The 17,091-nt window shown below is 45.5% G+C and overlaps 1 protein-coding gene across 1 annotated transcript; it reads right to left on the reverse strand.

Moving 5' to 3' along the window:
• Window positions 1-2,017: 2,017 nt before the first annotated feature.
• On the reverse strand, window positions 2,018-17,073 carry HDAC3 (histone deacetylase 3). Its single transcript, XM_059417789.1, has 15 exons — window positions 16,945-17,073; window positions 16,756-16,838; window positions 15,304-15,446; window positions 9,850-9,931; window positions 9,663-9,719; window positions 9,487-9,542; window positions 8,979-9,112; window positions 8,373-8,453; window positions 7,925-7,998; window positions 7,697-7,761; window positions 6,552-6,641; window positions 6,370-6,428; window positions 6,000-6,079; window positions 5,582-5,739; window positions 2,018-2,663 (listed from the first exon to the last, which is right to left on the reverse strand). Exons 1-15 carry the CDS (start codon window positions 16,997-16,999, stop codon window positions 2,594-2,596), a joined length of 1,287 nt encoding a protein of 428 aa, XP_059273772.1. The 5' UTR covers window positions 17,000-17,073; the 3' UTR covers window positions 2,018-2,593.
• Window positions 17,074-17,091: the final 18 nt, after the last annotated feature.

The raw sequence follows: 17,091 nt of genomic DNA on the forward strand, positions 1-17,091 counted from the left end.
CAGCTGCTCCTCAGCCCGCCGCCGCGCCCCGCCTCATTAGTATGCCGGGCTGCGCGCGCCTCATGAATATACAACGGCGACGCCTCGCTCCCGCCCGCCTGCCCCACTTCCGCCCGGACCCGCAGCTCCTACCAATGGGGGGAGGGGGTGGAGGGAAGTCGCGGAAGCAAGCTACCTGCCCGGCAGGCCTAACCATTCGGACCCACGTGTGGGGGGAGCTGTATGGGCGGTGCAACTCTGCGGCCTCAACCCGGGATGGCGCCACCTGGCGGTCTGCACGGCGCAAGCCTTCCCGCTCCCACGCAGTGCCCACGTGGCTGTAACGCCCAGACCCTCTCACACCCTAGAACAGGATAGTATCTGAACCAAAAATCAAGTAAGAGAGAGTGTCATCTCGGCCGAAAATCCAGTGCCGGTGTTTCAGGGATGATACAGTTTTTATGTGTGCACTATCAGTGGAGCACATGAAAAAATTATCATTTATTGAAAGCTGTGCCAAAAACAGAGCTTGGTCCAGAGTAAGTGCTAGACTGGAACTCAACTAGCCCTGGAGTTACATTACCTACTTTTGAATCGCACGTCTACTATTTTCTAGTTGTTTTTTAATCTGAAAAACTATTGCCAACATGTGACTACACAGTAATTACCATTTACCAAGCACTTGCTCTAAACCCAGAACTATGTAAAACTTTTTTTTGGTTGGGGGGGGGCGGTGTCTGGGTGGCTCAGTCATTAAGCATCTGCCTTTGGCTCTGGTCATGATTACAGGGTCCTGGGATCCAGTCCCTTGTTGGGCTCCCTGCTCAGTAGGGAGCCTGCTTCTCCCTCCCCCACTCCTCCTGCTTGTGTTCCCTCAATAAATAAAATCTTAAAAAACAAAAATCTGTTTTTCCTCACTGAATCCTCACATTGTCATGTGATTGATTCCTCTAGTCTCACCATTTTACAGATAGAAAATTTGGACTTCTCAGAGTTACAGTGACTTGCCCAAGGACATATAAATGGCAAAAATTTAAACCCAGGTTAGTCTGCGAAGTCCTGTTTGACCAGGATTTCTTACTGACATAAACCAAACCTGAGTGGAGAGAGCAGATGTTCTCTAAGAGTATTCTTTGACCGGCTTGCTTTCTCCCTAATTTCATCCATTCTCCCAGCTACATCTCTTCCTCTTGTATAGTTATGTGGCACCCAGAAGGCCCTCAAAGTATTGACTTAATTATCTTACCTGCAGCTGGAAAAAGATTTTAAATATATGTTCCTGGAGGGCAGAGTCAGTGACTCAACAACTCTTGAGACCCTGGTGCTCAGGCTAGAGCCTGGGATATTACAGGGACTCTCCAATGCTGGCTGGCTCAGAAAGCTGGCCTTCATCTCTTGCATTCCACTTTCTAATCGCTTGGGGGCGATTGCAAAGAACTGTGGAGCCCACCCTTCAAACTCAGTTTGTCCAAAACAGCTCAAAAACTACGTACTTTCTAGCTAGAGTACTGACAGACAGACAGGATCAAAGCATGGAAAGAGTGATCCATCTATAACTCTTCCTTCTCATACCACTGTCAACATCTGCTATAACACTTATCTCACTCCTTACTGGATTGTAGACTGCTCTAGGGAAAGGTCCACATTTGTGGCTACTGTAGTATCTACCATCACTCTTACACAGACATTAAAATAATGAGAAACTACTTATGTCAGGCACAGTGATAAGCACTTGACATTTTTTATCCCAGTAGATCTTCACCAACTAGCATCACACCATTTCAAACACCCAGGTTCAAAAAACCTGAACTCATCTTCTACTCCCACTCTTAAGCCAGTAATCTGCCCACGTTTATCTAACTGATAATTACAATGCTCTATATATATGAGTAACACAATCCATGTAGAATGCATACACAGGGTCTAACATAAGTGCTGAATGAATGTTAACTACGATTTTTATTATATACATCATCACCCCCGCCCCTTTCACACAGTCGGCTAGCAAGAATTAAGAATATTCCCAGGAAGGCAAAAGTTACAAAAAATATCAACTTGGTTTATTGGATAAAAACAGTGGTAAAATGGACATAAAGCCAAAAGTTAGGACATTTTCACATCCTCCCCCGACTCAAAACTGTACTTCCCATCATCTGGGGTTAAGATGTTAGGGAGCCAGAGCCCACTAAAATCTATCACTCTTCACCTGCACTGGAAACAAGGCCTGCAGTACGAGAACCCAGGGAAGAAAGTCAGAGGCAACATCAGTCCTGTCTACACCTTCATCCCTAAAAGTCTCTGGATTGGAGGGAAGCAGGGAAGGAGTAAGGGGGCCAAAATGGCATGGACTGGCCTCTAGGGCCCACTGCCCAGGATATCCTAGAGGAAGTTATCCTTGTCCCTGTCTGATCCCTAATAAGTACCATTGTCAGGCCTTGGGAAGAAGAGGAAAGGGGACATTTGTTCAAATACCAGATGTGGTCTCCAAACCCTCTTCCAGCACTGGTAAAAGCCCAGAAGGTGACCATCAGGGCTGGGGGTGCCACATCTTTTCCCTCCTGCCCAAACAAGAGGTAAAAAGGAATTCCTCAGGACAGAGCAAGCCCAGGTGCTCTTAAATCTCCACGTCGCTTTCCTTGTCATTGTCATGGTCTCCATCATAGAACTCGTTGGGTGCCTCTGGCCTGCAAAGCAAGGGAGACAAATCAGGGTCCTATTCTCCAGGTTCTCACCTTCTCCCACACAGCTACCCTCTCTGGAACCACTTCCTAGGCCCCTTTCATACAGGAACCACTCTTCTCCTATTGGCAGATACTGGTCACTATCCATCCCCTCCATTCATGCAGTCTAAATAGACATTTATGGAGAGACACTCCATGCCAGCCACCATCATAAGCCACAGCGATATGGTAGATAATAAGCTGGATAAAATGTCTGCCTATCCTCAATAAACTGACTGAATAAACAAGACAACTAATAAAGTCAATAAATAAAGATTATAATTTCCCATCTTGGCAAATGCTCTGACACAATGAAATAAAGGGATGTCACAAAGAGTGAGGGGGGGGGGCACATTCCAGGCAGAATTATTAGAGACAGCTGTTCTAGGAAGGTAAGAAAGACTTCAAGTCTGAGAAGGGGCTGGCCAGGCAGAGATCTCAGGAAGCCCATTCCGAGCTACAAAGAAAGCCAAATACAGAGTTATCAGGTGGAGGGAGACTGATGTATTCTAGGAAGAGCATAAGGCTAGGATGGCCGGGAGCCGTGCGCATGGAGGAAAGTAGCTACAGATGAGACCACAGACATAGGTAAGCACCAGCACATCTTTAAAGCCATGATCAGAGAATGGGGTTTTGTTCTAAGAGCAATGGAAAGGAGAGTTGTAAGCAGAGAAGCGAGTGAAGGGATGTGAAAGCAACACAGGGCCCAGTATGTACTCAATATTCATTTCTTTCTTTTTGGAAAACTCCTCTCTGGGAGAACACAGAAAACCGAATTACCTTGCCCACAGCTGATAACTAAGAAAGAAGGGAGAAATTCATCAATGAGAAGCTGGAGAACAAAGTCAGGAAAGGCCCTATCTGCCTGGTAAGCAATGTCTCAGTTAACTAGCCTTAGGATGTCTGGCAAGTTACTTAACCTCTCTGAGCCTTAGATTCCTCCTCTGGTAACTGAACGTTAACAGCCACCTCTCAGGGTTGTCTGATGACAGCAGAATGATGACAAGATGGTATGTACGTTTTAATATAAAGCATTTAGTACTGAGTCTGGTTCTTAGCAAACCCACAGAAAGTCATTAACTCCTCTTATTACTACTCTGCAAATGATACACAAGTTGGAGCTATAGGCATCAAAGAACGGGAACTCGGTGGGTGGTCTGACAGGGAGGGAGGGCTTAGGGCAGGAAAAGGCCTGAACTGCTGCTGGCTGTTGAGAGGGGGTGGTATCGTACAGACATTAGGCCCAGATTCCAGCCCAGAACCAGAGATGAAAAAGCCAAACTCAACCAAAAGGAGTAACTTAAAGCAGGTTTTTAAGAAAATCAATTTCTAGAAGTCAAGCTTCAGAGATCTGGAGAAGTTGACAAAGAGGAGACAAGGCGGTGAGACATTAAAAAGGAATCCTGAGGCCAGATGTTCAGATACTTCCTCAACCAGGAGTGGGAATAAGGCGGTATTCGTGGAGAAGGAGTGGACTAGTCCCGAAGGTCCAAGCAATAAAACTCAGGCCTAAAGGAGAGATATGGAAGCTGACCTCTAATACAGAGAAGCAGATTCTGGAAGGGTCTGGGAAGGCCATGTGACTCTGTAGCAGAGTCAGCTCAGACCTCTAACAGTGCGTGGGAGGTGCAAGTGTCCAGCTGTGGTTATCCCTCAGCCACGAAAGGGTATCTGTTCTCCATTAAGTGCATCTGTTTCTCCACTTCTGTGTTCTGCTGTCTTTTCCCTTCATTTTTCAGAAAAACCTATTCTGGGATTAAAAAAAAAAAACACCTCTACCCGAATCTCTTTTTTTCCTAATTCAATGCATCTGTATTTTAGTATATAGCTCAGAAAAATAAAGATTAAAAAAAAAACCTGTAATGTAATTATTATATCTGAAAAAAATGAACACAGGAAAGAAATCAAAGGGCCTTAAACAGCAGTATGTGAGCAGTGACTTGTAGAGCTCCAAACCTGGAAGGAGCCAGTAAAATGCTGAAAAGATTATAAATCCTTACAGATTGTTTGGAAGGCAATTTGGCAGCAGATACCAAAAATTTTAGGGGGTTCAGGGCCACATCTTTGTTATGATGAAAAAATGGGAAATAATACAAATGCCATCTATGGTACTTAGTTAAATTATGCTACAGCCACACGACGGAATATTATGCAGCTGATAAAATAATGAAGCAGATCTATATATAATGACATGGAAAAATACACTGTTTAAAAAGAAAGAACCAGGGTTGCCTGGGTGGCTCAGTGAGTTAAGTTTCTGCCTTCGGCTCAGGTCACAATCTCAGAGTCCTGGGATCTATCCCCACATTGGGCTCTCTGCTCAGCAGGGAGCCTGCTTTCCCCTCTCTCTCTGCCTGCCTCTCTGCCTACCTGTGATCTCTCTCTCTCTGTCAAATAAATAATTAAAATCTTAAAAAAAAAAAAAAAAAAAAAAAAAGTTCTAAATTGTAGAGCACCCAGTATAGATCCAAACAGCATTTTTAAAAAAAGATGCACAAGCTCTAAGAATGCATGTGTATGTATATTTGCGTTCCTATGCGCATACTAGATAGTATACTTAAACCCTATTGAAAAAGTCTATTTGAAAAGATATAAATCAAACTATTAATAGTGGTTACTTTGTGGAACTGGTCTAGGATCCTGTGAATGCAAGCTTAACATTATTTTGGTGCTGTTTAAAATTCTGACAATAAATATGTTACTTATTTATGCCACAATCACACATACAGAAAGAGTGAGGAATTACAAAAGAGCAAAAAGCAGGCATCCCAAAGGAAGTAAGCCAGGGATGATTAAGCTAATGCCTTCTAATGTACTTTTTCCCTCTTAACTTCCCCGACAAGACTGCTGGAAACCCCTGCTCTCAAGTCACTGCCCCAGACCTGGTGTAGTTCTCCTCAGGACCTCTCTCCTCTGCATCAGCCTCGTCAGTCCTGTCATAGGTCAGGAGGTCTGCAGGCACATCATGAATCTGGACGCTGGGTGCATGGTTCAGCATCTTCAGGTTTTCAAAGATTGTCTGGCGGATCTGGTCCAAATACTGGTTGGGGATTTGGAATACGGAGTGAGTGATTCCCAGAGCATCCACCCTTCTAGCTGACTCCCAGCCCTACGATCCTAGTTCTAATCCCCCCAGTCCGATTGCCTCTACTTTAACCTGGGCTGTGTCTTGGTTTTAACAATGACAGTGGTAGCTGAGAACTTTTTTCTCTTCTCCGGTTTCTCCAATTTCCCCACATCCTGAACCTCTTCCTAGGCCCTCCCCACCCCTGGGTTCATCTTTTTGGGTTCAGCAGCTACCTGGCGTGAGTTCTGATTCTCGATGCGCGTGCTGACATCTGGATGGAGCGTAAAGTCTGGGGCAAAGTACTCGAAGTACTCTAAATGGGGAAAGGGAGATTAGAAGAGAAGGCATGGCTCAGACAGAGACAACCAGGTCCCAAGACTTCCCAATCTATTTCCTTCCCATCCAAAACCCCTGCATAATAGCTGCCTAATCTTTTCCCTGCTCTGAACTCAGTGATTTAGTCTGCAGGGCTCCTTGAGTGTCAAATTCCCTATCTGTAATAAAAAGAAAAATTTTTAAATTCCCATCTGCCTTGAAATTACGCCATTCTGGGGGTCTTCTGAGAATGCCTCTTGCTGTGGGTTATCAGAGAGTGATCCTTACCACTATAGGGAAGCTCCTCACTAATGGCTTCTTCTACCAGCAGTGACGTTTCATATGTCCTGAAACCAAACAGCAGAGTGGGGTAGGCTGAGCAAGTGGGCCCTCCAGCCCTCTCAGGGAGCCCCCAACTCACCAACTCACATAGGACAAGGGGGAGAAGGAAAACCAGGGAGCATGCTCACCAGCAGCGGGCAACATTTCGGACAGTATAGCCACCACCACCTAGCACCAGTAGAGGGATATTGAAGCTCTTGACATATTCGACACATTCCCTGTTAGAAGGAACCAGAGGAATGGCTGGAGGAAGTGATCAAAAGGCAAAGTATACCGTCTCTAGGTATTGCCTCGAAAGGGCAGACGGGAACTAGAGAAGCTTCCATAATCTTGATCTAGGTATTGAAATTCACCGAGTTATACCCTTAAGATATGCGTACTTTATTCTCTATATGGTGTGTCTCAGTAAAAACTGAAACATACAGGGCGTTCCCACCTCTCTCCAGCTCAACACCCATCCTGGCACCTCATCTGTTAATCAACTACTTTCATCAAAGTACCAGCAAGTGCTGTCAGTTCCAGCCTCCATAATACAACTCCCATCACCTACTTCTCACTGGCCACCTCCTCCACCTAGGCCCAGGCACGACATGTGCTGCCTGGGCAATACCAATACCTTCCTAACTGGCCTTACACTTCCACTCCTGTCCCCCACCCCACCCCCAAGCCTTCCTCCTTTCAGCAGTCAGAGCAGTCACTTTAAAACATCAATTGGGGGGCACCTGAGTGGCTCAGTTGATTAAGCAACTGCCTTTGACTCAGGTCATGATCCTGGAGTCCTAGGATCAAGTCCCGCATCAGGTTCCCTGATAGGCAGAAGTCTGCATCTCCCTCTGACCTTTCCCCTCTCAATCTCTCTCTCTCATTGTCTTTCTCTCAAATAAATAAGATCTTAAAAAAAAAAAAAAATGAATTGGATCATGTCATTTCCCTGTTTAAAACCTTCCCGCAGTTTCCCATCATATTTCAAATTCAATCCAGACTTCTCACCAGAGTTTAAGGGCTCTGCATGACCTCACCACTGCCGATCTCTTGGGCCTCCCGTCAAACAACCTCCAGGCTACTCCTTGTGATCTTGCCTCCCCACTCTGACTTCATCTTCTGGCTGGCTATACCAGCTCTTTCCTGTCTCAGTTCCTTCGCATGGACCCTTCTCATTGCTTGGGAGTGACTCTCTCTAGTCTTCCTATGGCCCATTCCCCAACTACCCCCACTCCACGTACTGAGGCCCAAAGCCACTTGAAAACCAGGGACAGAAAAGAGCAGGTCTCACCCATGTCCTCGAATGCTGAGGTTGAAGCAGCCCAAACGATCACAGCCTAGGGAGTCAGCTCCACACTGTGAAAAGCAAAACCCCAGGCAGCTGCAGTGAGATGACTGATCAGAATGACCCAGATGTCCTTCACTTCTGTTCCCCAACAAATGCAGGGGCTATCTTCCTCCCTGCTCTATTCCCCTAAGCCCAGGCAGAGCCCTCCTGAAAAAGCACCAGCAGTATTACCTGGAGCACAATGCATGTGGGTTGGTAGAAGTCCACCACCTGGTTGATAACCGGCTGGAAAAGGTGCTTGTAACCTGGGAGAGGGCCAAAGATGGGCACCTGGCACCCCAAGGGAATGGGGAGACAGGGAACAAAAGGAAAAAAGGGGTTGAGAGAGCATGTAGCCCAGGAAAAGGGGAAACCCAAAGAACCAAATCATTGGTTCTAAGCTTCTGGATGGGGTCCCAGACCACTTTGAGTGACTGATGGAAGCTAATGACCCATTTCCCAGAAAAAATGCACATACATATAAATATGTTGCATACAATTTCCGGGGGGTTCATGGTCCCTTTGAAGGCCATTCATCCTTAAGGACACCTGGCCCAACAGTAGACAATACCAGGCAGAAGACGTTAATTCAAGGAGGAAGAAGGGGCCTAGTAAATGGGGAAATGACCTTGATACTTACTCTGGTCATCGATGCCATCCCGCAAAGGCACATTGAGACAGTAGTAGCGACCACTCTCTGCTCCAACTTCATACATATCACCTATAGGCAAGTGGAGAGTAGGGGGTAGGAGCTATACACAGGGGACACCCACAACCCACCTGCTTCAACTTCAATCTGTACACCGAGGACATCTCACTATATCTGTGTACCTCCACCACACACTCTCTAGAGACACTTCATCTCTAGTGGTTTGCATTCATTCAGCAAATAATTTTTGAGGGCCTACTATGAGCAAACCTGTGCATCAGGCACTGGGGCATTAGAGAGAACTAATGAAATGAATGAAATCCCACCAAGCTTTTACTCCTGAGGGATGGGCATGATAAGGGAGACAGTAAACAGAACAAAACACTGCCATATATACAAACAGCAGTGAGTGCTCTGAGAAAAGTAAGCATAGTGACATGACAGAGTAATAGGGAAGGAGGGATTACTTTAACTGCAGTGGTCAGGATGGACTTCCCTGAAGAGAAGCCACTTGAGCCAAGACCTGAAGGCTAAGCAGGAGGCTGTCGTAGCAAAGAGCTGAGGGTGTGAAGGGGATGATCATCCCTACTCCCATACCTGTGCCAGGAAAGAAGTAGTTTCCATATTTATGGAAGGAGACTGTCATCACCCGGTCAGTGAGGTAGAAGGCTTCCTGAACTCCATCACCATGGTGGATGTCGATATCAATGTAGAGCACCCGAGGGTGGTACCTGGGATGAGACCCAAGCCAGAGTTTGAGGTAGAGGGGAACCCCAGCAAGAAAACCCCCAACCCACACCTCCCAAAACAAGGTTTGGAATTAGGAAGCCCAAGTCACCTGAAACCTAATACCACCAGTTCCCTATGGTCAACTCTGGACTCCAGCCTGGAGGCAGGGACAGGAGAGGGATGTGTAGAGAAGACTGAAATGTGAGCAGGCAGGAGGGAGTGTGCAGCAGGGCATGGGAAAGTAGTCTGAGTAAAGCATTAAGAACGGTGGAGAAGTTAGTGTGGAGCTGAGGAACAGGTCACGGCCAGCACGGTGTGAGATACCACCTCGGCCATGGGTCTCATAAGTCCCTCCATCTCCTCCCAGGCTACTTACTTGAGCAGCTCCAGGATGCCAATCACAATGTCATTGACATAGCAGAAGCCAGAGGCCTGTGGTGAGACAGTGATCTTACAATGTAGTAACGATTCCTCTCCCCAGCTGCCCCCTGGTGTCAGCCTGACCACCTACACTAGGGCAGTCATTGTCTCCCCCATCAACTCTTCACTTACCTCAAACTTCTTGGCATGGTGCAAACCACCAGCCCAGTTAATGGCAATATCACAGATCTGAAAAACAAACACCCAACTCACAGTCCTCCTTGCCCACCCACAAAGCTGGAAGCTCAGGGTCAGGGTTAAGGCCTTCAGTTAGAAGGACCAACCCCAAAGGGAGAGCAGGACTCGGGGCCACAGTCACCTTGTTGTTCAGCTGGGTTGCTCCTTGCAGAGATGCACCTGTGTAACGGGAACAGAACTCAAACAGCCCGGGAAACACTGGGCTGCAGGAAAGAGAAGCAAGTCAGAGCCCTTTACCTGTCTAGACCCTTCCTACACCTTCCCTGAGTCCAAACCCCTCCAACCTCCATTGCTCAATAAACTCCCAGCCCCTATATACCTAAAATATCTGCAAATTTATTCAACAAATATTTTGGACTGTATACCAAGCCCTGTGTAAGGCACTGGATGGGAAGTAAAAAAGCATTTCACTCTGTCAGGGGGTTTGTATCCTGGTTGCAAAGAAAAGTAGGCAGCTTCTAGGTACTTAAGAACACATGCCATAAAAGAAATAATTTGAGAGGGAACATAAACTTTGTTTCTCTTTCAATGTTCTTTTATGTATTTCATATTTTAACACAATGTTCAATAACATTCTTTCAGAGTCACACATTTTTGGGGTGCCTGGGTGGCTCAGTTGGTTAAGTGTCTGCCTTCAGCTCAGGTCATGATCCCAAGCTCCTGGGATCAAGCCCCACATCAGGCTCCTTGCTCAGCACGGAGCCTACTTCTCCCTCTCCCTTTGCCTGCCACTCCCCACACACACTGCTTGTGCACGCTCGCTCTCTCTCTATGTCAAATAAATATATAAAATTTTTTTTTTAAAAAAAGAGTCACATTTTTAAGCAAGAGCTGCATTCCTATATACCTGAAATAGTAATAATGATAATCCACAGAAAGCCTTGAACACAGTTAAAACAGTGTGTGGTACCTAGTATTCTGCACATCGATAAATATTAATCATAATTATTACCATCTTCTTTTTATAAAAAGGAGAGGCCTGAAGCCAGATACAAAAGATTATATACTATAAAGCTCCATTTATATAAACTCTGGAAAAGGCAAAATATAGAGATAGATCTCAGATCAGTTGTCACCTAGAGGTAAGCTGAAGAGAAGACATTGACTATAAAAGGGCAGAAGAGTCCTCTGTGGGAAAATGGAAATAATCTATACTTTGATACATACTATCAAAACTCTCGGGGGCGCCTGGGTGGCTCAGTGGGTTAAAGCCTCTGCCTTCAGCTCAGGTCATGATCCCAGGGTCCTGGGATAGAGCCCCGAGCCGGGCTCTCTGCTCAGCAGGGAGCCTGCTTCCTTGTCTCTCTCTGTTTGCCTGTCTGCCTACCTGTGACCTCTGTCTGTCAAATAAATAAATAAAATATTTAAAAAACAAAAAACTCCCAAACTGCACACCTAAAACGGGTGAATTTTACTGCATGCAAATTATACCTTCAAAAACTTAACTTATAAGAAAGGAAAAGCTTAAACGATTTTTACTTTTAAGTCTCAAAAATAGAAAATGGTGCAGCTGACACATTTGACCATGTGATAAAGAAAGCTATAGAGAGTTTTATAGTTTCTCAAAGGTTCTGGGAAGAATTAATGATTAATACCTAGAAAACTAAGCAAATGAAAAAACAATGCAATTATCAACTCTGGGAAAAACGAAAAGATATACAGGAAGTAAGATTAAACCACAGTATACTATTAGACTCTATAGTAAGTGAATTTTTCAAGATTCTAACAATGTAAACATAGAATGCTTATTGAATAAAAATTGTATCTAACTATATTGTGAAGCTGGGATAGGAGGGCAAGCCAGGGTGATAGTATGAGGAGACTAAATGTTAATTTCCCATACTAAGGGCTTTATAGGCAATGATTGAAGTTGAAAAGTGGAAAAATAGCAACACAAGCATATTATAAGAGACAGGATAATACGGCAGCTTGATTTAAGAGCCCAGATTCTAGAGCCAGACTACCTAAGTTCAAGCGTGGCTTTTTTTTTTTTTTTTAAGATTTTATTTATTTACCTGATAGAGAGAGAGAGAGAACACAAGGAGGGGAAGCAGCAGACAGAGGGAGAAGCAGGCTCCTCACCAAGGAGGGAGCCCAATACGGGGATCAATCCCAGGACCCAAGCCAAACGTAACCACTTAACAACTGAGCCACCCAGGTACCCCTCAAGCCTGACTTTTTAACACCTACCAATGATCATGAGACTAGATAAGCTGTTTATAGTTTCTGTGCCTAAGTGTCCTCATCTGTCAAAGGAGGCAATAAGAGACCCTGATTCACAGAGATTGATGAGCTTAAATAACCTAATGCCCCTGAAGCATTTAAAATGCTACCTGACAGAGAGTAGGCATTACTTAAGTATTACAGATTATTTGTAACAGTAGATTAGTATCATTGCTTTGAAACCCAAAGATAAATACCAGAAGAAATAGCTAAATGAGCTGAAAGTGGCTGCCCCTCAGGAGAGGGATTTATGAGTGGGAGGCACAGATCTGGGACTTTTTTTTCCCCCATTGAAAGCCTTGCAGTATAATTGGGCTTTTTATATTAGGTTAATTTGAAAACAATCAAAAATAAAAGGGAAAATCCCTGATTCTCATCTGAAATAGAGAGATAACCATGACTGTAGCTTAAGTCGAACAGTACAACTGATGCGGTGCCAAGGACTGAGTGGTAGTATTCCCTAAATGCACAGAGCACTTATAGAGCCCCAGCTGGGGCCTTAGGGCTGACTCTGCATTCCCACACCTGCAAAGTGAGCTCAGAAACAACAGTAGCAGCAATAACAAAAAAACCCAAGAAATCTCCTAAGACAGCATGCAACTAAACACCAAATGACTAGTGCAAACTAGTACAGGACAGATCTCTGTGCCTGGTGTGGTCAAGAAAGGTTCAGTGGGGGGCGCTTGGGTGGCTCAGTGGGTTAAGCCTCTGCTTTCGGCTCAGGTCATGATCTCAGGGTCCTGGGATAGAAACCCACATCGGGTTCTAAGCTCAGCAGGGAGCCTGCCTCCCCCTCTCTTTTTGCCTGCCTCTCTGCTTACTTGATCTCTCTCTCTGTCAAATAATCTCTCTCTCTGTCAAAAAAAATAAATAAAAACCTTAATTTAAAAAAAAAAAAAAAGTTTCAGTGGTGTGAATCTTGAAGGTGGTGTGAAGGCCAGGAAGGCCTTGGAGAGGTTGAATGAGGAACAAAGAGCATTCCAGGAAGGCATTCTGTGAAAACAAGGGTGTAGTTATGGATAAGCCTGGGGAGGTGCTCAATGCCAGCCTTCTATCTTCCAGCTCAAAGTGCTTCCATCAGTAGGATCTTTCAGGGAAACAGTGTAGTGTTTAAAAACCAAGGCTCTGGGGATGCCTGAGTGGCTCAGTTGGTTAGACAACTGCCTTTGGCTTGAGTCCTAACCCCAGAGTCCTGGGATCAAGCCCCACATGGGGTTCCCTGCTTAGCAGGGAGCCTGCTTCTCCCCCTCCCTCTGCCATTCCCCCTGCCTGTGTGCTCCTGCTCTGTCAAATAAATAAATTTTTTAAAAAACTGAAATAAATAGAATAAAATCAAAATAAATAAAAACCAGGTCTCTGGATCTGAATCCTGCCACCTTGACTGATCAGTTTTGTTAACTCTGGTTAGTTACCTCAATTTCCTCAAATTTTGGTTTTATGCCTAAATTAAGGCAAAGGACTATTACATCTCACTGTTGCTGTAAGAATGAAGTGGATATACCAGCAAACCTCAGCACAAAAGAGTAAGCACTCAGCAGTAGCTGTTATAGGAAATTCTATACGACCAACAACCTGGTTTCTTCAAGAAATAAATTAAAGGTACAGGGGCACGTGGGTGGCTCAGTCAATTAAACATCTGCCTTTGGCTCATGTCATGACCCCAGGGCTCGGGGATTAAGCCCCACATTAGGCACCCTGCTCAAGGGGAGTCTGCTTTTCCCTCTCCCTCTGCCCCTCCTTCCACTGCGCACTCTCTCTCTCTCTCACCCACTATCTGTATCTCATATAAATAAATAAAATCTTTAAAAAAAAAAAAAAGGAAGAAATTCAAGTTAGAGAAGGAAACATTGGAGATTTAAAAACCTTAAGAGACGTATCAACCAAATACAAAGTATGGGCCTTATTTAGATCCTAAATACATCAACTGCAAAAAGAAAAAATTAGGAGGCAGTTAGAGAAATTTGAATACTGATTGCAAATATGATGGTATTAAGGAATTACTGTTTTTTAGGTGTGATAATGACAATGAGTGTGTGTGTGTGTGTGCACGCGTGCATGTTTGTTTTTAAGAGTATCATTTAGAGACACACAATAAAATATTTGCAGGTAAAAAATGCGACATCTGGGATTTGCTTTAAAATAATCTGAGATGCAGGGGCTCTTGGGTGGCTCAGTCAGTTAAACATTAGACTCCTAATTTCTACTCAGGTCATGATCTCAGCTGGATCTCAGAGATCCAGCTGGCATCAAGCCCCGTGCCTGCCCATGTCCTTACTGGGCTCCAAGCTGGGCACGGACCCTGCTTAAGATTCTCTCTCTCCCTCTCCATCCCTACCACCCTGCCCCTGCTGGCTTGCCCCCTCCCTCCAAAAAAAACACACAAAAAAACAAAAAAACACACAAACTAAAATAATCTGGGATGCAGATGAAGCAAGACTGGCTATATGCTCATAAACATTACAGGTGGTGAAGGATACATGGGAATTCACTGTACTATTTTTTCAGAAATGTTTGAAATTTTCCTTTAAAAAAAGTCTAAAAATAAATTGAGTAAATGGTAGCTGTTATGATTGCTATGTTTTCCTGAATATATATGAGAATGTAAGCAAGGATAATGGCTTATCTTTGTTATCTGTTCCCTTCCCCAGAGGGCCCAATTCTGAGACTTTCTCATATGATTCAGCTCAGTGTAAACCTCCCTCAATGTAAATCACTCTCTTGCTTTTAGAACACTTTGATAATTTCTCTCTCCTCTAGGGATAAGAGCCCCAATTCATCACAAAGCTGTTTAATTTTTAAAGGCCCTGCCCATCTCTTTAGCCTCGATTCAGATAATTTTTCTTTTCATATTCAGTGAATGACCTTTTTTCTGTTCCTCAAACGAGGAACACACCAACCTCTCACAGACCCTCAACACATGCTGTCCCTAATTCCCACAATATTTCTGCCCTCACCACCTATGTGCCCAACTACCTTTCATCTAATTATCTCCTACTCTTTCTTCAGATCTCCCCTCAACCTCCATTACTTCCTCCAGCCTCTAGTGACCAGCCCACTCCCAAGATGGGTAATTCTCCTGCGTATACACTCTCAGTCAGCCACATAGCTCTCCTTCACAGGACTTAGCACAACTGTAATATTAAATTTTGTTGTTATGTATCACTGCATTGCTAGCAATTAGCATAGGGACTGGCCTAGAGCAAACGGCCATTATTTGTTGAATAAACAAATGAGTAAATGATGATTCACTGACAAACAGACCCCCTTCATATGTTCCCACTGCTGCCACAAGACCTCACTCAAATGTTCTCCTTGAAATGGCTGGCATTAAAAATCCCAGTTCTCCCCTCACCAGTCATCGCCCACGTTGAAGGCATTAAGGCTCTTGGTGAAGCCTTGCATATTGGTGGGGCTGACTCTCTGCAAGAAGTCGATGTAGTCCTCAGAGTGAAAGCGGCACATGTCATGCTGGGAGGCCTGGTATGGCTTGAAGACCTCGGGATGGAAACACAAGGTGAACCCCAGCAAGTTCAGTCCCATTAATTAGGTTGAGACTGCCCACACTAAACCCAGCCCCGTGGACTGTCCACACCCACACATATCAGCAGTCCCCTTACCCCTCCAATCTTTGTTATTCTCTGAAGCAAAGGTCAGAGAAGAAGAGAGGCTCTGATGAGCCAGCTGGGGTACTATGATCAAGCCTCCTAAAGATCAGTGCACTTGCCTTCTCCTTCCCACTTCCAGCCCAATCTTTCCCACCTTTTCTCAACCTTAAGCCTTTATCCATCTATTTTTTATTCTTTCCATACTCATCTCCTCCCCCTGCCTCTGATTCCATCCTCTCTCTTCTCTGAATTCTTAATTTTAGAGTTGAATAATATGGGATATATGACAACCTTTTAATCAAAACCCAGGAGAGCCACAGTGCTAAGCTAGAGACTTACTACCTTTTAGGGAATTTCACACACTTCTTTAGAAACTGGGCAAGAAAAAAAGCTTCTCTCCCCAGAAAATGCACAGGGGTACATACCAGCAAACAATTTCAAGGGAGTCATAGATTCATGCACTAACATCACCTCAGTCTTTTCTGTAGCTAATTCACTTGTCTGTGCCTCAGCACAAACAGTGGACAACACTCATTCATATTGTTGACTAATTCCCCTTGTGACGCATGAGGGCTGAGCTTAACTGTTACAATCCCCTACCACAACTATAAATTCCAAGTTGGGGATTGTCCACCCCCATGTATGTATCTGGGAGATGGAGGGTTGGGTAGCAATATTCTAAGTTGGTAGGGAACTACCCAGGACATTTCCCGCTCTCTTCCACACACACATACACATTTGCACACAGGGCTACAGAGTCCTCCCTGGAGCTCTAGCTCCTTGGAGATGGCTAGAGGCGGCAGAGAAAGGGTGAGAACTGCGGTGGGAACACCCCACATCCAGATAGAGTGATCTATCCCCTCTCTCCTGAAGCCACAGCACTGCCCACCTACTAAGACGCTGGGAGGAAACACTTTCTCTCTTCAAACCACCCCCCACTCCACCCTAACCATAGGCCCGAGGTTGATCTACCTGAGGTCAAAGGGTGGCCGACCTAAGGTAAAAAAATAATTTCCATTAAGTCGGTGGACCCACCCACCAACACTCTGGTGATGGCGGGTGGTCCTGGCGGCTTCCATCCACCCTGCCCCCCCACCCCAAGGGTGGGTCGCACTTGGTGCATTCAGGGCAGCCCACCTATCCTATGGCCACAGAGCTCGCCCGCACCCTCAAAATCCAGCAGCGATGGGGAGACTCACGATCATCTTCTTATAGAGACCGTAGTGCAAGACCAAACTATGGGTCAATGCCAAGCGATGGGGCTTCATAGGGTGCCCTGCCCCTGGGGGTGGGAGAAGAGAGTTCGTCAGTTCCTGTCGCTGGAGTTTTAGCCCCCGCCTCGAACCTCCGCGTCCCGAAGCCCCTCGCGTACGGCCTTGCTCCCTCACCGTAGTGGAAGTTGCCCACGTCTGGGTCGTAGAAATAGGCCACGGTCTTGGCCATGGTGCCGGCGGGAGAAGGCCCCGCGCCTCAGCCGCCCGCCCGGCCACTTGCCCCACCCCCGCTCCTACGTGCTGCGTAAGCACGCAGCCTGC

Source organism: Mustela nigripes, chromosome 12 (genome assembly GCF_022355385.1).
Source record: "Mustela nigripes isolate SB6536 chromosome 12, MUSNIG.SB6536, whole genome shotgun sequence".
Taxonomy (NCBI): domain Eukaryota; kingdom Metazoa; phylum Chordata; class Mammalia; order Carnivora; family Mustelidae; genus Mustela; species Mustela nigripes.